Below are 23,780 nucleotides of genomic sequence, written 5' to 3'. Positions count from 1 at the left end.
TTCCTACTCCTCATCCGCTCCCTCTCCGCCCCTCTCTCCCCCCTCCCATCTCTCCCTCATCAGGTGGTGTCTAAGGGTGAGAAGGCGTACCTGATTCTACCACTGTTTCTTTATTGAGGGATAATATACTTACTATGACTGTGAAATGTGGTTGTCTCACCTAGCTATCTTAAAATGAATTCACAAACTGTAAGTCTCTCTCGTTCTTCTCCACCTTCCCTTCCTCCCTCTCCGCCTTCCTCCCTCTCCCAGGTGGTCTCTAAGGGTCTGTACCTGGGTGAGAAGGCCTATCTGAAAAGCAGCTGGAACGTTCTGGATGGTTTCCTGGTCTTCGTGTCGTTGATTGACATTGTTGTGTCCATGGCAGGCGGGGCTAAGATCCTGGGGGTGCTGAGAGTGCTCAGGCTGCTCAGGACACTACGCCCTCTCAGGTAGGGAGGACTAACTGGAAATATCTGTGGAAATTCTATTTGAATGCTGCCTGAGGAAAACCTGTTTGGTAGAAATGCATTGACATGGCAGGCTGATCTGTTCCAACCTATATATATTAAGGTAGATAATGTTGTTAATAGTTCACTAACATCTTGTAACGGCTGTCTTTGGAGAGAGTGAACCAAGGTGCAGCGTGGTTAGTGCTCATCATGAATTTATTGAAGATAGAACACTATAAACACAAAAAACAAGAAACCGACAGCCAAACAGTTCTGTCAGGTGCAAAACACTAAACAGAAAATATCTACCCGCAAAACCCAAAGGAAAAACATGCTGCCTAAGTATGACTCCCAATCAGCAACAACGATGTACAGCTGTTCCTGATTGGGAGCCATACCCACCGAAACAAAGCAATCCCCAACATAGAAATACAAACATAGAATGCCCACCCAAATCACACCCTGACCAAACCTAAATAGAGACATAAAAAGGCGTGACACATCTCACTCACTAAGGGACTGATGTTGGAAAATGGTGTGATGTAAAGCATTATGGTGCAATGCAACTGTCTGTCAATGATGTCAAAGTATTTCAGTGGACCTTTCACATGTCTCCTCACTCCATAAATATAGGACTGATGCTTACTTATATTAGTTAGACCTTTTACTCTTGCTGGAGTATAGGCCACCAACAACAGATCTGGTCTGGAAATGAACGCCATCTAAAGCATTATGCAATGCAACTGTCTGTCAATGTACTTCAGTGTAACACTTGACCATCAGATTGATAACCCAAACACCAAAAGGTGATTGTAACTCCCACTATTTCTCTCTCAGGGACTCACTGCAGGCTGGACTTGGCCTATATCATGTTGTATGTCCTAACCCTTTGTAACCATGGAGCTTTGTAACCATGGAGCTTGGTAGCCATGGAGCTTCGTAACCCTGGAGCTTCGTAACCCTGGAGTTTCGTAACCCTGGAGTTTCGTAACCCTGGAGCTTCGTAACCCTGGAGCTTCGTAACCCTGGAGCTTCGAAACCCTGGAGCTTGGTAGCCATGGAGCTTTGTAACCATGGAGCTTTGTAACCCTGGAGCTTTGTAACTCTGAAGAGGGTGCAGGCTTTTGTTCCAGCCCTGCACTAACACACTTGAGGGACCTGAATTATTATTTAACTAGGGGAAGAAGGTTTGTTTGTGCTGGGTTGGGGGTGATCCTGAACACCTTGTGTTCTGTCCATGACCAGGGTTCCTGCACACTGGAATATCAGTGCTAACAGCAGTCACTCTACTCACTGTTATACATCACAGCAGAATCATAGATGATGACCAGATTGATGAGAAGTCCTCAAGCCAGTCCTTTTTGTCCCTCTCTCTGTCAGGGTGATCAGCAGAGCTCCAGGGCTGAAGCTAGTGGTAGAGACTCTCATCACATCTCTGAAGCCTATAGGAAACATCGTCCTCATCTGCTGCGCTTTCTTTATCATCTTCGGCATCCTCGGTGTGCAGGTAGGACTACAGCATTATCTTCCAGGGGTGAAGTTTCCCCTATGTACAGATCTAGGATCAGATTACCTTTCCTCAAGTCACAGCCTTTACTATTTGTGTGGGAAAAGCTAAACTGTTATTGTATAAGTCCAGCTTTATTGTACATCATAACAGTAGTTAGTTATTAAGTCCAGTTTTATTATACTTCATAACAGAAATGTGCTGTGTTGTCCACTTCTCCATGCCTCACATCTGACTGTGTTTAAGATGTTTTGTGAAGATGAAGACACTTTTGATTTGATTTGACTTTCTGTCTGTTGATTTCTTATTGAACTTATTCTCTTTTATCTTCACTCTTCATTATTTTCCCTTTCTTTTCTTCCCGTTTTTATCCTCTCAGTCCATCTGAGGTGTGTTATTATGCTGTTTCTCTGATGTTTCTGTTCTCTCTGATGATAGTAGTCTGGTTGAACTGTGATAACATCTCACCCAGGAAGAGAATCCATACTGTCTGTCTGTCTGTCTGTCTGTCTGTCTGTCTGTCTGTCTGTCTGTCTGTCTGTCTGTCTGTCTGTCTGTCTGTCTGTCTGTCTGTCTGTCTGTCTGTCTGTCTGAATCTGAATCTGAATCTGAATCTGAATCTAACTGACATGTAATGTATTGTTCCATGCTGAGTAGATCTCAGAAGAGAAAAGAGCTGAAAGAAGTGGAGTAGTTGACCACCAGAGATTTGTTTTCTTTCATCCTCAATGGTTCATTTATGTGCATGTCTTTCCCTGTGTGTGTTTTTAACATTGCTTCATGTCTTGTATTGTTCCCTCAGTTGTTCAAAGGGAGGTTTTACTACCAATGTCTTATGAAGTGTTATGTGGCCTTATAATGCACTTATAACCCATATCAAGGGTATACATAAGCAGACTAACTGTACTATATTGTTGTCCCCTCTCAGCTGTTCAAGGGGAAGTTTTACTACTGCCTGGGTCTAGAGGTGAAGAACATCACCAACAAGTCTGACTGTCTCCAGGCTAACTACAGATGGGTTCACCACAAATACAACTTTGATAACCTGGGACAGGTAGGAGGGGGCAGGGCGGTGTGTAAAGGTTGGTGTGTGTGAATGGATATGGACAGAGAGGGAGAGTTAGACAGGTAGGGGCAGGCTGGCTTGTGAGGTGTACATTGAATAGTGTTGAGAGAGAGAGATATGTTGGGTTCATAAATCCCAGACTAACTAACTGTCTGGTAAATAAACAGAATGTGTTTCTGTCTCCTCCAGGCTCTGATGTCTCTGTTTGTGCTGGCATCTAAAGACGGCTGGGTCAACATCATGTACCATGGTCTGGATGCTGTGGGCATAGACCAACAGGTACTGTAGAACACACATAGTATGGCTGTTGCAGTGACCATGTTATAGCCACACCAAATTCTACACGGTAATCTCCTCTTATGCACTCTGGATATGCGTTGGTAGTACCCAACTCACTAACGAGCATCAGGTCCTAACGGCCTGGTACTCAGGGCTATGTTGTCCCTCTAACGACTCTGACATCAATGCAAATGCGATCGAAAATCACATAAAACACTTATCATCAAAACAGTATGATGTTTTTAAATCCACCCCACTGTGATTGATCCATGTGACTAAAAGAAGTTCACCAACAGGTTGAAACTGAGTGGAAAACATGTTCGTTGTGGATGTTGTTTCAAAGCCTAACACAATGAAATGGACAGCGCTTTCTAAGGGCACGATTAGTCCAAAACAACCATAATCATATTAGAGCTTATGCATACACACAGGCCCACAGTTGAAGTCGGAAGTTTACATAAACTGAGTTTAAATATATTTGGCTAAAGTGTTTCACAATTCCTGGGATTTAATCCTAGTAAAAATTCCATGTCTAAGGTCATTTAGGATCACCACTTGATTTTAAGAATGTGAAATGTCAGAATAATAGTAGAGAGAATGTCACGACTTCCGCTGAAGTTGGTGCCTCTCCTTGTTCGGGTGGCGTTCGGCGGTCATCGTCACCGGCTTTCTAGCTGCCACCGATCCATGTTTCTTTGTCGATTGGTTATGTCTTGATTGTTCACACCTGGTTCCCATTTTGTTATGATTACTTCCCTATTTAAACCCTCTGGTCATCATGATGTTTTGTGCGTTATTGTTTTACTGTTGGTATTGTTCGTTGTGTTTGTAGTTCTTGTTTTCCCTGCGTGGATTTTGTATGCTGAATTTTTATTTGAGTAAATTACTTATGTTTTACTCAGTTCGATGTCCTGCGATTGACTCATTTTCCTCATCACCTATACACGGACACTGACAGAATAACGCACCTATTATGGAGTCAGCAGGCGCATCGGTTCTTCCGGACCCAGTCGAGGAACAAGTCCAGCAGCACGCGACAATGTTACACCAGCTCGGATCAGCAATGGATCGCGTGCTGCTCACCATGGAACGTTTGGATATAGTTTTTTTTCCGACGACTCCATCCACATCACCTCAACTAACACCACCGCTGCCCACCCCTCCGTCAAGTGGACCCACTGGGATTAGGCTCTCGCTTCCGGGGGCTTATGATGGAATGGCGGCTGGGTGCAAGGGTTTCATGCTTCAGATGGAACTGTACCTGGCGACCGTTCACCCAGTGCCCTCGGGATGCGAGAGTGTGTCTGCCCTCATCTCCTGTCTGTCTGGGAAAGCCCTTGAGTGGGCCAACGCGGAGTGGGGGAATATAGACGCTACGCTGGTTCGCTACGAAGATTTCACAAGTCGCTTTCGGGCTGTCTTCGATCATCCACCTGATGGGAGAGCGGCGGTTGAGAGATTGTTCCATCTCAGACAGGGGATGAGGAGTGTTCAAGATTTCGCACTGGACTTTAGAACCCTGGCTGCCAGTGCGGGATGGAGTGAGAAGGCCCTGATCAATCAGTACAGATGTAGTCTACGAGAGGACGTCCGTCGGTAGATGGCATGCAGGGATAACACTCTTACCCTCGACCAGCTGGTGGATTTATCCATCCGGCTGGATAACCTGTTGGCCACCCGCGGACGTCCAGATCGGGGTCCGTTCGTTCATCCCCTGTTCCTCCGAGTCTACACCGATAGAGCTCGGGGGTACTGCTCATAGGGCGACCGGAAGGGGAGCTATTTCCTGCACCAATTGTGGCCGCAGAGGACACACTGCTGGTCGGTGCTGGAGAGGTAATCGAGGCAGCAGGCAGAGCGCTGGTGGATCATCCCAGGTGAGTAGTTACCAAACTCACCCAGAGCTTCCTGTTGCGCATACGTATATCTCTATAGAGTTCCCGGAGTTTTCCCCGAATTCTCAGCATAAGGTGCTAGTAGATTCAGGCGCAGCTGGGAACTTTTTTGATTGTGTGTTTGCTCGTAGTTTAGGGATTCCTATTGCTCCTGTTGATGTACCCTTCCCTGTACATTCTTTAGATAGTCGTCCTTTAGGATTGGGTATTATAAGGGAGGTCACGGTTCCACTGTGTATGAGAACGCAGGGGGATCATAAGGAGAGAATTAGTCTTTTCCTGATTGATTCTCCTGCATTTCCAGTGGTATTGGGATTTCCCTGGTTGGTTAATCATGACCCTACTACCTCATGGCAACAGAAGGCTCTTACAGGATGGTCGCATCAGTGTTCAGGGAGATGTATCGGTGTTTCCATAGGTGCAACTGCGGTGGAGAGTCCAAACCAGGTCTCCACCATGCACATCCCCTCTGAATATGCTGATTTGGCTCTCGCCTTCTGTAAAAAGAAGGTGACCCAATTACCACCCCATCGACGGGGGGACTGTGCGATAAATCTCTTGGCAGACGCTACACTTCCCAGGAGTCACGTGTATCCTCTGTCACAGGAGGAGACGGCGGCTATGGAAACATATGTCACCGACTCTCTGGGACAGGGATACATTCAACCTTCCATTTCACCTGCCTCCTCGAGTTTCTTTTTTGTGAAGAAAAAAGATGGAGGTTTGCACCCGTGCATTGACTATAGAGGTCTTAATCAGATTACTGTGAAGTATAGTTACCCTCTGCCTCTTATAGCCAGTGTAACTGAGTCATTGCATGGGGTGCGTTTCTTCACCAAATTGGATCTCAGGAGCGCTTACAACCTGGTGCGTATCCGGAAAGGCGATGAATGGAAGACGGCATTTAGTACCCCATCTGGGCACTATGAGTACCTGGTCATGCCATACGGGTTGATGAATGCTCCATCCGTTTTCCAATCATTTCTTGACGAAATTTTCAGGGACCTGTATGGACAGGGAGTAGTGGTATATATAGATGACATTCTAATATACTCCGCTACTCGCGCCGAGCATGTGGCTCTGGTGCGCAAGGTGCTTGGTAAACTGCTGGAGCATGACTTGTATGTGAAGGCTGAAAAATGTTTGTTCTTCCAACAGTCCGTCTCCTTTCTAGGGTATCGTCTGTCAGAGTCAGGGGTGGAGATGGAGAATGACCGCATTTTCGCCATGCGTAATTGGCCGACTCCAACCACAGTTAAGGAGGTGCAGCGGTTCTTAGGGTTTGCCAACTACTACCGGAGATTTATCTGGGGCTTTGGGCAGGTAGCGGCTCCCATTACCTCACTGCTTAAGGGGGGACCGGTGCGACTGCAGTGGTCAGCTGGGGCAGACAAGGCTTTTAATCAACTGAAGGCTCTGTTTACTTTGGTTCCTGTGTTGGCTCATCCTGATCCCTCATTACAGTTCATAGTGGAGGTGGACGCGTCAGAGGCTGGAATAGGAGCTGGGATAGGAGCTGTGCTGTCTCAGCGCTCGGGTACGCCACCGAAACTCCATCCTTGTGCGTTCTTCTCAAAGAAGCTCAGCCCGACGGAGAGAAACTATGATGTGGGGGATCGGGAGTTGTTGGCTGTAGTTGGAGCTCTGAAAGCATGGAGGCATTGGCTTGAGGGGGCTAAACACCCTTTTCTCATTTGGACTGACCACCGCAATCTGGAGTACATCCGGACGGCAAGGAGAATGAATCCTCGCCAGGCAAGGTGGGCCATGTTTTTCACCCGTTTTGTGTTTACTCTATCCTACCGACCAGGTTCTCAGAACACTAAGGCAGACGCACTGTCTCGCATGTATGACACAGAGGAACGAGCCATGGATCACACTCCCATAATCCCGGCTTCCTGCCTGGTGGCACCGGTGGTATGGGAGGTTGACGCGGACATCGAACAAGGGCGTTACATGCGGAACCCATTCCACACCCACTGCCCAGTTGGACGTAAGTACGTTCCCCTTGATGTTCGTGATTGATTGATCTGTTGGGCCCACACGTCACCTTCCTCTGGTCATCTTGGCATCAATCGGACAGTGCGCTGTCTTAGTGGGAAGTACTGGTGGCCCACTTTATCTAAGGACGTGAGGGTGTATGTTTCCTCCTGCTCGGTGTGCGCTCAGTGTAAGGCACCTAGACATCTGCCCAGAGGGAAATTACAAGCCCTACCCGTTCCACAACGACCATGGTCACATCTATCGGTGGATTTCGTGACGGACCTTCCTCCATCACAAGGAAACGCCACGATTCTGGTAGTTGTGGATCGGTTTTCTAAGTCCTGCCGTCTCATTCCATTGCCCGGTCTCCCTACAGACTGCGGAGGCCCTATTTACACACGTTTTCCGGCACTACGGGGTGCCTGAGGATATAGTGTCTGATCGGGGTCCCCAGTTCACATCTAGGGTCTGGAGGGCGTTCATGGAGCGTCTGGGGATCTCGGTCAGCCTGACTTCGGGGTTTCACCCCGAGAGTAATGGGCAGGTGGAGAGAGCTAACCAGGATGTGGGTAGGTTTCTGCGGTCTTATTGCCAGGACTGGCCGGGGGAGTGGTCGGTGTTTATACCCTGGGCAGAGATGGCCCAGGGGTGGTGGGGTGGTGGTGTACTGGGGGGGTGGTGTACTGGGGGGTGGTGGTGTACTGATTTTAAGAATGTGAAATGTCAGAATAATAGTAGAGAGAATGTCACGACTTCCGCTGAAGTTGGTGCCTCTCCTTGTTCGGGTGGCGTTCGGCGGTCATCGTCACCGGCTTTCTAGCTGCCACCGATCCATGTTTCTTTGTCGATTGGTTATGTCTTGATTGTTTACACCTGCTTCCCATTTTGTTATGATTACTTCCCTATTTAAACCCTCTGGTCATCATGATGTTTTGTGCGTTATTGTTTTACTGTTGGTATTGTTCGTTGTGTTTGTAGTTCTTGTTTTCCCTGCGTGGATTTTGTATGCTGAATTTTTATTTGAGTAAATTACTTATGTTTTACTCAGTTTGATGTCCTGCGATTGACTCCTTTTCCTCATCACCTGTACACGGACACTGACAAAGAATGATTTATTTCAGCATTTTTTTCAGCTTTTATTTCTTTCATCAAATTCCTAGTGGGTCAGAAGTTTACATACACTATATTAGTATTTGGTAGAATTGCCTTTAAATTGTTTAACTTGGGTCATACGTTTCAGGTAGCCTTCCACAAGCTTCCCACAATAAGTTGGGTGAATTTTGGCCCATTCCTCCTGACAGAGCCGGTGTAACTGAGTCAGGTTTGTAGGCCTCCTTACTCGCACACACTTTTTCAGTTCTGCCCACAAATTGTCTATAGGATTGAGGTCGTGGCTTTGTGATGGCCACTCCAATACCTTGACTTTGTTGTCCTTAAGCCATTTTTCCACAACTTTGGAAGTATGCTTGGGGTCATTGGAAGACCCATTTGCGACCAAGCTTTAACTTCCTGACTGATATCTTGAGATGTTGCTTCAATATATCCACATAATTGTCTTTCCTCATGATGGCGTGTATTTTGTGAAGTGCACCAGTCCCTCCTGCAGCAAAGCACACCCACAAAATGATGCTGCCACCCCTGTGCTTCACAGTTGTAATTGTGTTCTTCGGCTTGCAAACCTCCCCCTTTAGATGCCAGCACATAACGATGGTCATTATGGCCAAACAGTTCTGTTTTTGTTTCATCGGACCAGAGGAAATTTCTAAAAAATAACAATAGTTGTCCCCATGTGCAGTTGCAAACCGTAGTCTGGCTTTTTTATGGTGGTTTTGGAGCAGTGGCTTCTTCCTTGCTGAGCGGCCTTTCAGGTTATGTCAATATAGGACTAGTTTTACTGTGGATATAGATACTTTTGTACCTGTTTCCTCCAGCATCTTCACAAGGTCCTTTGCTTTTGTTCTGGGATTGATTTGCACTTTTCGCACCAAAGTACGTTCATCTCTAGGAGACAGAACACGTCTCCTTCCTGAGTTGTATGACAGCTGCATGGTACCACGGTGTTTATACTTGCGTACTATTGTTTGTACAAATGAATGTGGTACCTTCAGGCATTTGGAAATTGCTCCCAAAGATGAACCAGACTTGTGGAGTTCTAATATTTTTTTTCCTGAGGTCTTGGCTGATTTCTTTTGATTTTCCCACGATGTCAAGCAAAGAGGCTCTGAGTTTGAAGGTAGGCCTTGAAATACATCCACAGGTACACCTCCAATTGACTCAAATTATGTCAATTAGCCTATCAGAAGCTTCTAAAGTGTCAAAGACAGCGATGACGGGGGACCAAAACGCAGAGGGTAAAGTGCTCATCTTCTTTATTTACTTACTAAAGAGAACACTTAAACGAAAACAATAAATGACAACCAACAGTTCTGTAAGGTAACCCAACTATACAGAAAGCAACCACCCACAAAACACAAGTGAAACGAACACAACTATATGGCCTCCAATTCGAGACAACAACAACCAGCTACCTCTAATTGGAGGTCATTGCCAAAAACCAACATAGAACTAGAATAAACATAGAAATATAGAACAAAACATCAAAACACCCCCCTGCCATGCCCTGACCAACTATAATGACAAATAACCCCTTTTACTGGTCAGGACGTGACATAAAGCCATGACATAATTTTCTGGAATTTTCCAAGTTGTTTAACTTAGTGTATGTAAACTTCTGACCCACTGGAATTGTGATACAGTGCATTATAAGTGAAATAATCTGTCTGTAAACAGTTGTTGGAAAAATGACTTGTGTCATGCACAAAGTAGATGTCCTAACCGACTTGCCAAAACTATAGTTTGTTAACAAGAAATTTGTGGAGTGGTTGAAAAAAAAAATGTATATATGAGTCCAAGCCTGAAAGAATAAAACAGAATTAAAATACTGATTCTGCCGTTTAACTATACATAGCCTACCGCATATTACAAAAACATTTAAGATATCTTTGGTACATAATTGGTATAGTCTAAATTAAACAAATGCAGAGTTGGCCTACAATTATAGTGAGTTTGTATTTGATTTTGAATAGCCTAGTAGTAGGGCATTTTGATATTCTGATAATTACCTTTAGCTATACATAATATCTCACCAACCTTGGTTTCCATCTCCTTTCTCTCCTTCGTTCCATTCTCCAGCGTGCAGGTAGAGGGGCTGTCAACAGTTTAATTAGTAACACTTTGTTGTGAAAATATGTTCCCGAACAGATTTAACTTGGTTTCCCATTTAAGCACTGGGTAGCTGCAGGAACAGGGTTGGAGAGGCCATGGCATACAGAGTTTGGGCGGAATATCACCTGTAGCGTGGTGAAATAATCAGAGTAGCCTACCTGAAGTGTGAAAGGAACCGGTGGGATAATGGCCTCCAATCGCTGTTCCAGTGCATACGGATGACATGTCCTTTTCCCCCTGTTGTTCCTGCCCATTTGATAATGGTCCATTCTAAATCAAAACACATTTTACACGTTTGTAAAGACAAGATTAAATGGAGAATAGTTTGATGGGTGGAAATATGATCACTTGATGAGAGAACAGCGTGTACGGCTTGAGGCAAGGAACAGAGCGCAAGCTTTTTTTGTGATTTTCTCAAATCATCAAGAGTATAGTCTCAACATGCAGTCCACATGTCTTTTGGTTTCTAAGACATTCTATAGTTTATATCACTCACAACTAACGTTGCCAAATAACTCTAAATCTAGCTTATCGGAAAGCTCAACATAGCCACTTCATATGGGCACTCTCTCTGGAATGGTAAAAATGTAGTTTATATTTAATTAAGCTAAGTTCAATTATATTCTTCTTACTATAAAATCATAATATAAAATAATGGCTTGGGACTTATAAGCATATCTTGTCTGCTAAATGAACAAGCATACAGCCTATGTCATGGCACATAGCCAGATAACATACTGTAGGCCACCTCCTATTCTGTTCTTCTGAAATACTTTTACTTCATATCATAATGTTTCTTTAGACCAGGCTAAAATAAATAATGTATTTATTGTGATGGTGTACGTTAAATAGATTTATTCGATTTTTTTGTAGATGTTCCAAAGGCGTGCGTCAGCGACTTGTATGTGGCTTGTATGTGGCTTGTATGTGGCTTGTATGTGGCTTGTGTGAGGCTTGTGTGAGGCTTGTGTGAGGCTTGTGTGAGGCTTGTATGAGGCTTGTATGAGGCTTGTATGTGGCTTGTATGTGGCTTGTGTGTGGCTTGTAGGAGGCTTGTGTGTGGCTTGTATGAGGCTTGTGTGTGGCTTGTATGAGGCTTGTATGTGGCTTGTATGTGGCTTGTATGTGGCTTGTGTGTGGCTTGTGTGTGGCTTGTATGTGGCTTGTATGTGGCTTGTATGTGGCTTGTGTGCATGGAGGCCTGAAGATGCTGAACGTGTTTATGTTAATTAACAGTAAATTACTGTGAGACCGACAGTCTTTTGCTTGACAATAACTGGCTGACAAAATTGCATGACCGCCACAGCCCTACACACACACACACACACACACACACACACACACACAGTTGGGTCAACGTCATGTACCACGGACTGGACGCTGTGGGCACGGACCAACAGGCATACATTAAAACACACGCACACACTCACACACAAATGGCACACACACACACACACACACACATGGACATTCGCTGTAAAACAACTGAGTGGAAAAGTGTCTGCAAACAAGTTTTCCTACTGAAAATAATGTGTTGGATGAGTCAGCAGATTTCTATGACTCTCCTCTTGTTCCTTATTGAGGAATCAGACTAGACAGTGATGACTCTCCTCTTGTTCCTTATTGAGGAATCAGACTAGACAGTGATGACTCTCCTCTAGTTCCTTATTGAGGAATCAGACTAGACAGTGATGACTCTCCTCTTGTTCCTTATTGAGGAATCAGACTAGACAGTGATGACTCTCCTCTAGTTCCTTATTGAGGAATCAGACTAGACAGTGATGACTCTCCTCTTGTTCCTTATTGAGGAATCAGACTAGACAGTGATGACTCTCCTCTTGTTCCTTATTGAGGAATCAGACTAGACAGTGATGACTCTCCTCTTGTTCCTTATTGAGGAATCAGACTAGACAGTGATGACTCTCCTCTCGTTCCTTATTGAGGAATCAGACTAGACAGTGATGACTCTCCTCTAGTTCCTTATTGATGAATCAGACTAGACAGTGATGACTCTCCTCTTGTTCCTTATTGAGGAATCAGACTAGACAGTGATGACTCTCCTCTCGTCACTTATTGAAAACCAGAACATGTCTTCCTCCTTGCTTCTTCTTTTCCTCTTGCCCTTTGACCTCTCTTTTGCATCCCCATTTCCTCTCTCTCTCACCTCTCCCACTCCTTTCTCCCCCTGCTTCCCCTTCTCCCTTTCAGCCTGTGGATGCTGCTCTACCTCCTTCCTGAATGAACTAACCTCTCTCTATCTCCCCTCCCCCTATTTCCCCCCTCCCCCTCTCTCTTTCCCTCCCCCTCTCCCTCTCTCTCTCCTCCCTTCCTCCCCCATCTCTCTCTCCCTCCCTCTCTCCTCCAGCCGTCTATTAACAACAATCCGTGGATGCTCCTGTACTTCATCTCCTTCCTCCTCATCGTCAGTTTCTTCGTTCTCAACATGTTCGTGGGTGTGGTGGTGGAGAACTTCCACAAGTGCAGACAGAACCAGGAAGTGGAGGAGGCCAAAAGGAGGGAGGAGAAACGACAGAGACGCATGGAGAAGAAGAGGAGGAGTAAGAGGGGGAGGGATGGGGAAGGAGGGAGAGAGAGAGAGAGAGAGGGGAGGAATGGAGGGAAGGAGTGATTGAGGGGGAGGGATGGGGAAGGAGGGAGAGGGGAAGAATGGAGGGAAGGAGGGATGGGGGAGGGATGGGGAAGTAGAGAGAGAGAGAGAGAGAAAGAGAGAGAGGGGAGGAATGGAGGGATGGAGGGGGAGGGATGGGGAAGGAGGGAGAGAGAGGGGAGGAATGGAGGGATGTAGGGGGAGGGATGGGGAAGGAGGAAGAGAGTGGGGAGGAATGGAGGGAGAGAGAGGGGGGATGGGGGAGGGAGGGAGAGAGAGAGGGAAGGAATAGAGGGAAAGGGGGAATAGAGAGGGGCGGGATGGGGAAGGAGGGAGAGAGAGAATGGAGGGAAGGAGGGATGGGGGAGTGATGGGGAAGGAGGGAGAGAGAGATGGAAGGGATGGAGGGAGAGAGAGAGGGGAGGAATGGAGGGAAGGAGGGATGGGGATGGAGAGAGAGAGGGGATGAATGGAGGGAGGGGAGGGATGGGGAAGGAGGGAGAGAGAGAGAGGAGAGGAATGGAGGGAGAGAGAGGGGAGGGATGGGGAAGGAGAGAGAGAGAGAGAGAGGAGAGGAATGGAGGGAGAGAGAGGGGAGGGATGGGGAAGGAGAGAGAGAGAGAGAGAGAGAGAGGAGAGGAATGGAGGGAGAGAGAGGGGAGGGATGGGGAAGGAGAGAGAAGGGATGGGGGATGGAGGGTGGAGATAGATAGGGTTACATAGAGGAAAAGCAAAGTCGTTTCAAGTTTTATCAAATTTTATTTGTCACGTGCTGAGTACAACAGGTGTAGACTTCACTGTGAAATGCTTACTAACGAGCCCTTTCTCAACAGTGCAGAGTTAAAGTGTACAGTAGAGTCCAATGAGTGTGCAGTGCAGTGCAACAACAACAAAAAGGGGGTCTATGCAAATATTCTGGGTAGACATTTGATGAACTGTTCAGCAGTCTTATGGCTGTTGTATGTACAGAATACACATGGTATACACTGTCCAACTAAATGCTTACTGGCAGGTTCCTTCTCAATAATGCCACAACAATAAGACATGTTGATGTTAATGTGTTAATGTTAATGTGTTAATGTTCTCTGTATCCTCTGTCCTGTTGATGTTAATGTGTTGATGTTCTCTGTATCTTCTGTCCTGTTGATGTTAATGTGTTGATGTTCTCTGTATCCTCTGTCCTGTTGATGTTAATGTGTTAATGTTCTCTGTATCTTCTGTCCTGTTGATGTTAATGTGTTGATGTTCTCTGTATCCATATCAATAATGATTTTGCAGTGTATGGTAATCGAACTGTTTTCCTGTTTTATTCATCAGAGGTGTAGGGAGTGAGAAGTCTGTGAATCCCAAAAATAGTCATTATACAGATGATCAACAAAACATGCATACGCCAGTATTCATACCTTGGTTTGTGTTCAGATACCTACAGACACAGAAGTGAGCAGTTCAGTCACCTGCACCCAATACAGCTAGCCTTCAACATATTCTTATAGGCTACATATTCTTACCTTTTTGTTGATTGATATCCATTGAATTGTGTCCGTTTTCTGTTTTAGAAAGATTTGCACAAATATGAAAATCATAAATCATAAAACAATTCAGATCATAAAATGGACAAACCTTACCTTACATTGAGATCTTTACATTTGTCAGTTAAGTGCCTGCACCTTCTGTCCTTTCAAATCCAAGTGTTTCAGTTGGACAGTTAAGGTCCTGCAAGAACCCCCACCAACTAAAGAGGTTCCTTGATGAACAACACATCCTATGGGGTTCTTGGAAGAACCTTTTGGAGGCCGTTTTTAGTGCCAAGAACCCTAAGGTTCTTTGAAGAACCAATTATGAGAAGTAGAAAAATAAGAATTTGAAAGTGTGATTAAAAGTTGGGGAGGATGGGGTCAAACTGAAAGTTGGGGAGGATTGGGTCAAACTGAAAGTTGGGGAGGATTGGGTCAAACTGAAAGTCAGGGAGGATGGGGTCAAACTGAAAGTTGGGGAGGATGGGGTCAAACTGAAAGTTGGGGAGGATGGGGTCAAACTGAAAGTCAGGGAGGATTGGGTCAAACTGAAAGTTGGGGAGGATGGGGTCAAACTGAAAGTTGGGGAGGATGGGGTCAAACTGAAAGTCGGGGAGGATGGGGTCAAACTGAAAGTCGGGGAGGATGGGGTCAAACTGAAAGTTGGGGAGGATGGGGTCAAACTGAAAGTCGGGGAGGATGGGGTCAAACTGAAAGTCGGGGAGGATGGGGTCAAACTGAAAGTTGGGGAGGATTGGGTCAAACTGAAAGTTGGGGAGGATTGGGTCAAACTGAAAGTTGGGGAGGATGGGGTCAAACTGAAAGTCGGGGAGGATGGGGTCAAACTGAATGTCGGGGAGGATGGGGTCAAACTATCCTGGGAGCCGGAGAATTAAAGTAGAATGTTTAACTGGCCCGTCTCTGCAGGTGGTTTGATGTAATACATGATGATATCATTATATTACTATATGAGGATGGTCATTCATCACTTTAGTCCATTTAGGTCTATTTTACTTCCTGTTTAAGGAAAAGGATATTATTCATTTCTCTGTAGATTAGCTCATCCTTTCTTTCCCTCACCTCTACTCGCTCCCCGTCTTCCATCCTTTCTCTCACCTTCTCTTGCTTTCTCTTCACCCATCCTCTCCTCCCTCCCGTCTTCCTCTTACCTCTACAATCCTCTATATCTCTCTTTTTCCCATCCTCTCCCTCTCACTCCTCTCTCTCTCCTTTCTTCCCTTCCACACCTCTCCCTCTCCTCTCATCTCTCCTACCCCTCCCTCATCCCCTCTTCTCCCCTACCTCTATCCACCCTATCTCCTCTCCTCATCCTCCCCTCTCCCCTCTCTTCTTCATCCTCTCTCCTCTCGTCTTCCCCCCCTCCCCTCTCCTCTTTTCTCTTCTCTCCTCTCCTTCTCTCCCTCCTCCTCCCTCTTCACCCTACAGAGGCCCAGAAGCTACCCTACTATACCAACTATAGCCATGGTCGTCTGATGATCCACACTCTGTGTACCAGCCACTACCTGGACCTCTTCATCACCTTCATCATCTGTATCAATGTCATTACTATGTCCCTGGAGCACTACAGCCAACCACAGGTATGGACAGGTGATGGTTTGGGGGGTGTGTGTGTGTTCAACAAATACTAACCCATCGCTCTATCACTCTCCCTCTCTCTTTCTCTTTCCCGCTTTCTCTCTCTCTCTCTCTGTCTCTCTCGCTCTCTCTCTCTCTCTCTCCCTCTGTCTCTTTCATTTCTCTCACTGTCTCTCTCATTTCTCTCTCTCTCTCTCTCTCTCTCTCCCTCTCTTGTCTTCCCCCCTCTCTGTCTATCTCTTTCTCTCTTTTCCCCCTCTCTCTCTCCTCCATATTTCTCTAGTCATTGGAGACTAGTCTGAAGTATTGTAACTATTTCTTCACCACAACCTTCGTGGTGGAATCTGTCCTCAAGCTCATCGGCTTCGGGTTCCGACGCTTCTTCAAGGACAGGTACAGTAGGAAACACACGCACAACACACAACAAACACACACACACACAATACACACACAATACACACGTACAACACATGCACAACACACAACACAAACACAACACACAACAAACACAACACACAAACACACACAACAAACACACACACAAACACACAACACAAACACAACACACAACAAACACACACAAACACAACACACACTATACACACAACACACACACAACACACAACAAACACACACACACACACCTGTTTTCTGAGTCATGCCTCCTATATATCAGATTACTCACATTACCCAGATGGTTGTTATGAAGAGTGACTATGATTATGGAAGACACACACACACACACACTCACACACATTAAGTGATTATGGAAATATCTAAGGCTTATTAATATCCTAATGCGTATTCATGTGTGTGGAATCACCTCCAGTGTAATTGTAATGTTTTAATGTAAACCACAGGAGAGGACCAGAACTGATGCTTTGATCAGCTCCTTTAATTACATATTATCTTCAACTTCTGTTTCCCCATGTAGATCGTGATGATCAACACACACACTGACACACACACACACACACACTTACGTCCCCATGTAGATCCTGTTTAACATGGAGGTGTTACAGCGATAAGGTATTAGATAAGACTCATTTCTGAAAGCGCCTGATTAGAAATGATGTGTATTTGATGTGTCGTCATCAAGTCCATATAGACTGATGTATTAGAAAGAGAGCAGATCTATATTTGTCAAGTTTTAACCATGAAATTCTGTCAGAAGTGTCAGCCTACCTTCAGCCACCTGCTAATACTCTACATATTACCACAACATGAGAGAGAGAGAGAGAGAGAGATCAAGTGTTGTAGTGTCGTTAAAAATGTAACATCTTCTTAATTCTCTTCAGGATTTGACCCTGTTAACTTCTTATGGGCGGGTGGGATGATAACGTCCCACCTGGCCAACATCCGGTGAAATTGCAGAGCGCGAAATTCAAACTACAGAATTATCAATATTTAACTTTCATAAAATCACAAGTGTAGTACATCAAAATAAAGCTTAACTTCTTGTTAATCCAGCCGCTGTGTCAGATTTCAAAAAGGCTTTACGGCAAAAGCACACCATGAGATTATCTGAGGACAGTGCCCCGCATACAAAACCATGAGAAACATATTTCAACCAGGCAGGTGCGACACGAAAGTCAGAAATAGCGATATAAAAAATGCCTTACCTTTGATGATCTTCTTCTGTTGGCACTCAAAGGTCCCAGATACATCACAAATGGTCCTTTTGTTCGATAATGTCCTTCTTTATATCCATAAAAACTCAGTTTAGCTGGCGCGTTTCAGTCAATAATCCACCCAGTTTCCCTTTCTCAAAATGCATACAAAATAAATCCCAAACGTTACTAATAAACTTTTCCAAACAAGTCAAACAACGTTTATAATCAAACCTTAGGTACCCTAATACGTAAATAACAATAACATTTAAGACGGAGAATCGTTAAAGTCTTTACCAGAGACAAATACCAAAGAACGTGCTCTCAATCACGCGCTTGGAAACACTACGGTCAAAATGGGAGCCACCAAGAAAAACTACAATTTCTGGCTCATTTTTCCAAAAACCAGCCTGAAACTCTTTCTAAAGACTGTTGACATCTAGTGGAAGCCCTAGGAACTGCAATCTGGGAGGACCTCGCCTTATAATAAAAGTGACAGCCTCTGAAAATAGTCGTAGGCTGAAATTCCTTTTTTTGGGATGGTTTGTCCTCGGGGTTTCGCCTGCCATATCAGTTCTGTTATACTCACAGACATTATTTTAACAGTTTTAGAAACTGTTTTAGAAACTGTTTTCTATCCAAATCCACCAATTATATGCATATTCTAGCTTCTGGGCCTGAGTAACAGGCAGTTTACTTTGGGCACGCTTTTCATCTGGATGTGAAAATACTGCCCCCTACCTGTTACTGCCCCCTACCCAAGAGAGGTTAACAGTATTTCCTACAGTAGCACAGTTGTGTGTCTCTGACTGTTACATAAGCCTAGACTACACATACACACACACACCACTGTGCCTGGTTATAGTACTCCTCAAGCACTAAATCATTATCTAGGTCAAGAAACATTTACACCATCAAAGAAGTCTGGGAGGAAAATGTGAATGACTGATCTGCCGTATGACAAAGTCTGAAAACGTCTGTCTGTGTGTCTGTCTGTGTGTACATGTGTGTGTACATGTGTGTGTACATGTATGTGTGTGTGTTCATCTGTCTGTCTGTGTGTACGTGTGTGTGTGTGTGTGTGTGTGTTCATCTGACTGTCTGTGTGTACATGTATGTGTGTGTGTGTGTTCATCTGACTGTCTGTGTGTATGTGTGTGTGTACGTGTGTGTGTTCATCTGTCTGTGTGTACGTGTGTGTGTGTGTTCATCTGTCTGTCTGTGTGTACATGTGTGTGTAGGTGGAACCAGCTGGACCTGTCCATAGTGTTGTTGTCAGTGATGGGCATCGTTCTGGAGGAGATTGACTACAATGCTTCTCTACCCATCAACCCTACCATCATCAGAATCATGAGGGTGCTGCGAATAGCACGAGGTACAAACACACCCATGCATGCGAGTAGGCACGCACGCACGCACACACACACACACACACACCCTTCCCTTTTCACCTCCATACTAATGGAATAAAGCTAATGCTGACATTCCATATTCTACTCTGCATTCTATTTCTCCCCTCATTATCATAAGCCTCCTCCATCCTCTCTCTCTATCTTTACCTCTCTCTCTCTCTCTCTCGCTCTCGCTCTCGCTCCCTCTCTCTCTCGCTCCCGCTCTCACACACACAGGCCACCTTAACACCTCACTGGGAAAGAACAGATAATGATACGACTAGTGTTAAAAGCTTTGGCCCTCGGCACTCAATCTTTGGCCCGCTACAATACCACACCAGGACCGCAGAACGACCACCTGAGAAATAGATGGTAATTACCACCCAGTCAATACGTGGAATAACGAGCGGTATGTTATCTGACTGGAAGGCGTATGTAGCTCCAGTCCGCAGGGTGTTTTCCTGTGTGAATGTTACAGTAACTAGTGTAAAACAGTAACTAGTGTAACACAGTAACTAATGTAACTAGTGTAACACAGTAACTAGTGTAACACAGTAACTAGTGTAACACAGTAACTAGTGTAACACAGTAACTAGTGTAACACAGTAACTAGTGTAAAACAGTAACTAGTGTAACACAGTAACTAATGTAACTAGTGTAACTAGTGTAACACAGTAACTAGTGTAACACAGTAACTAGTGTAACACAGTAACTAGTGTAACACAGTAACTAGTGTAACAGTAACTAGTGTAACACAGTAACTAGTGTAACAGTAACTAGTGTAACAGTAACTAGTGTAACAGTAACTAGTGTAACACAGTAACTAGTGTAACACAGTAACTAGTGTAACAGTAACTAGTGTAACAGTAACTAGTGTAACAGTAACTAGTGTAAAACAGTAACTAGTGTAAAACAGTAACTAGTGTAACAGTAACTAGTGTAACAGTAACTAGTGTAACACAGTAACTAGTGTAACACAGTAACTAGTGTAAAACAGTAACTAGTGTAACACAGTAACTAGTGTAAAACAGTAACTAGTGTAAAACAGTAACTAGTGTAACTAGTGTGGCTGACTGATTAGAAAGAACTAGGGAGAGGATTCCAAAGAGGGCTTTTTAAATTCTAAAGGTTCTGTTTTAAAGAGGAAGAGAACATCGCCAGTGGCTCTTTTAGCTCCAAACACTTCTATGGAAATTGCCATTTGATTCGTTCATCTGTCACAAAGGGTACAAGTCTATGCTTTAGCCACCCCAATTTAAAGAACTTGGTTATACAGGAGTCCCGGGGGGAGAGAACGGGGGAGGAGGGGGAGAATGAGGGAGAAAGGAGAGAAGGGGAGGACAGGGGATACATGGAGGAGAGAGAGAGACTTTCTAGTGCTTGTTAAGGATGTTTCAGGGTAAGAGGCCAAGGTGGATCTCCAGGACTCCATATCCCAGAAGACAAATGCTGCTTCTTTTCCCGGGACAGTCAGTTCTCTCAGTCGTTACTGTTAAAATGTTTTTTGTGACATGGGCATTGTGTAGATTCTCTAACCTCAGAATACCTATCATTCTATTCCCTCTTCTCTCTCTTTTCTCTCTACTGTGTCTGTTCTCTACCAATGTTTCCCTTTTCCTCTCTTTCTACACGTTCTATCTGTTCCTCTTCTCTCTCTCCTCTCTCCTCTCTCCTCTCTCCTCTCTCCTCTCTCTATCAATTCAATTCAATTCAAGGGGCTTTATTGGCATGGGAAACATATGTTAACATTGCCAAAGCAAGTGAGGTAGATAATATACAAAAGTGAAATAAACAATAAAAATTAACAGTAAACATTACACATACAGAAGTTTCAAAAGAATAAAGACATTACAAATGTCATATTATGTATATATACAGTGTTGTAACGATGTACAAATGGTTCATGTACAAAAGGGAAAATAAATAAGCATAAATATGGGTTGTATTTACAATGGTGTTTGTTCTTCACTGGCTGACCTTTTCTTGTCACAACAGGTCACAAATCTTGCTGCTGTGATGTCACACTGTGGTATTTCACCCAGTAGATATGGGAGTTTATCAAAATGGGTTTTGTTTTCTAATTCTTTGTGGGTCTGTGTAATCTGAGGGAAATATGTGTCTCTAATATGGTCATACATTTAGCAGGAGGTTAGGAAGTGCAGCTCAGTTTCCACCTCATTTTGTGGGCAGTGTGCACATAGCCTGTCTTCTCTTGAGAGCCATGTCTGCCTACGGCGGCCTTTCTCAATAGCAAGGCTATGCTCCCTGAGTCTGTACATAGTCAAAGCTTTCCTTAAGTTTGGGTCAGTCACAGTGGTCAGGTATCTGCCACTGTGTATCTCTGTTTAGGGCCAAAGAGCATTCTAGTTTGCTCTGTTTTTTTTGTAAATTCTTTCCAAGTAATTGTATTTTGTTGTCTCTCTCTGTCTGTCTCTCTGTCTGTCTCTCTCTCTCTCCAGTTCTCAAGCTATTGAAGATGGCTACAGGAATGAGAGCTCTTCTAGACACAGTGGTTCAGGCTCTACCTCCAGGTGTGTATCCACTCAATCACACACACGCACACACACACATACACACACACACACAATATGCAGCGTATACACAGACACACACAAATTGGCTTTCCCTCTCCTGGCATTGCCAGATACTCATCTCTGTGCCCTATCCTTTATCCCTACCACTGAAAGGTTCGTTCTGAATAGGGGAGAGTGATGGAGGAGCACTGTCAATATCTCTGCCACTGACTTTAGAGTGCATCCCAAATGACACCCTTTTCCTTATGTAGTGCCCTATTACCCATAGGGCGCTGGTCATAAGTAGTGTACTACATAGGAATAGGGTGCAATTTTGGACAAAGTCCAGGTAGAAGTGGGGCTGTGACACGTTGCCCTCCTCTCCTCTCCTGATGACTTCCCGACACCCGCTCATTATGAGAATAAGACGTCTTATTTTTATTCACTTTTCACTTTTTATTCCCCATCGACTTTGAGCCAAAAGCAATTGGATTGTTAAACTTTGATCTGTTTTCGGAGGAGAATGTCATTTTATCTTACAGTCCTTTGAGAGTATCTCTCTCCCACTAGTTAGTATATACTGTTAATGTACACAGGCTTAGAAACTCCTCTCATTTGGCTTGATACCTTGGGGTGTTTTACCACGTTTGCTTTGTATCTTCTTGGATAGCAACACACACACACACACACCCCAGATACAACCTACGCAATCGGGTACGTACGCACACAACACACACACACACATATGCACACACACACGCACACGCACACGCACATACACAGGATAATATATCTCCTGGATTCTTTCTGCCTCAATTGATTAGCTTTTTATCCATGTTATTTTCTTCAGCCAATCTTTCCCTGACAGGCTCATTGGTTTTCCATTGTTGTTGTTGGGAGGTTATTTCAGTTCAGGTCATTTCTTCTAGTGTTACAAGCCAAATCACCCATATAACCATTAGTAAGGTCCTTAGGGGGGCCTTGTCATGCCAGCCTGGTTTATACGCTCAAGGTTGCCACTGTGCTTTCCACCAGTGCTTTGACTCAGTCTACTCAGACCTGCTGTACTGTATTTCACTCCGTTGCTGTTGGGGTTTAACTGTCCTTATTGAGCACAGATTGGCTGAATGTCTCTCAAAGCAGGAAGTATGACAACCTGTATTGACTGCTGATTGATTGGTTGACTGTCTCTGTATTGATTGTTGATTGGTTGTCTTTGTGTCAGGTGGGGAACTGGGCCTGCTGTTTATGTTGCTGTTCTTCATCTACGCTGCTCTGGGGGTGGAACTGTTTGGAGAGCTGGGTGAGTCTGTTTTAATAGCACCTTAAAACAGCTAACAATAATACAAAATGTACTGAACAAAAACCTCTCATCCTTGATAAAAAGGCTAAATGTATAACCAAAATGAAACTGTACTGAACAAAAACCTCTCATCCTTGATAAAACAGGCTAAATGTATAACCAACATGTATCGTACTGAACAAAACCTCTCATCCTTGATAATTAGGGCTAACAATACATTTTCCTGAGGCTCTATACCCTTATGTTTGTGCAAAAACAAATACTCATTCAAAAATTGCAGTGAACTGTCAGAAATAAGTAAACAAGTTTTATGTTATTAATATATTGTTGAACAGTGATAAATTAAATCTATCTCTTCATCTCTTCTCCCTTCACTCTCTCTCTTTCGCTTCCCACCTCTCACTCTTTCTCCTTCCCTCCCTCCCCTCCATCTCTCAGTGTGTAATGCTGACTACCCGTGTGAGGGCATGAGTCGGCACGCCACCTTCGAGAACTTCGGCATGGCCTTTCTCACCCTCTTCCAGGTCTCCACCGGAGACAACTGGAACGGCATCATGAAGGTACACAAAACCCTCAGTTTTACCCAAAATAAGGGTAAAATAAAATAAATCAATTACAATAGTAAATGTAGGCCATTTATGACTTGAGAGAGAGAGAGAGGAGAGAGAGAGAGAGGAGAGAGAGAGAGAGAGAGAGGAGAGGAGAGAGGAGAGAGAGAGAGAGAGGAGAGAGAGAGAGAGAGAGAGAGAGAGAGAGAGAGAGGAGATGAGAGAGAGAGAGAGAGAGAGAGAGAGAGAGAGAGAGAGAGAGAGAGAGAGACGGAGAGAGAGAGAGAGAGAGAGGGAAGAGAGAGAGAGGA

At 44.5% G+C, this 23,780-nt stretch overlaps 1 protein-coding gene across 1 annotated transcript in view; it reads left to right on the top strand.

The window, feature by feature from the left end:
- LOC115147878 (voltage-dependent T-type calcium channel subunit alpha-1I-like) overlaps nucleotides 1-23,780 on the top strand; it is a 128,494-nt gene that overhangs the window by 71,833 nt on the left and 32,881 nt on the right. Inside the window, exons 20-27 of the mRNA XM_029690142.1 lie at nucleotides 253-431; nucleotides 1,812-1,938; nucleotides 2,867-2,992; nucleotides 3,194-3,283; nucleotides 12,752-12,944; nucleotides 15,955-16,106; nucleotides 16,388-16,497; nucleotides 18,956-19,089. Of these exons, the coding sequence (XP_029546002.1) occupies nucleotides 253-431; nucleotides 1,812-1,938; nucleotides 2,867-2,992; nucleotides 3,194-3,283; nucleotides 12,752-12,944; nucleotides 15,955-16,106; nucleotides 16,388-16,497; nucleotides 18,956-19,089 (1,111 nt within the window). The remainder of the gene's footprint in view (nucleotides 1-252; nucleotides 432-1,811; nucleotides 1,939-2,866; nucleotides 2,993-3,193; nucleotides 3,284-12,751; nucleotides 12,945-15,954; nucleotides 16,107-16,387; nucleotides 16,498-18,955; nucleotides 19,090-23,780) is intronic.

Source organism: Salmo trutta, chromosome 14 (genome assembly GCF_901001165.1).
Source record: "Salmo trutta chromosome 14, fSalTru1.1, whole genome shotgun sequence".
NCBI lineage: Eukaryota > Metazoa > Chordata > Actinopteri > Salmoniformes > Salmonidae > Salmo > Salmo trutta.
Note: the sequence above shows the minus strand (reverse complement) of the source record. Positions and strands in the feature narration are given on the sequence as shown.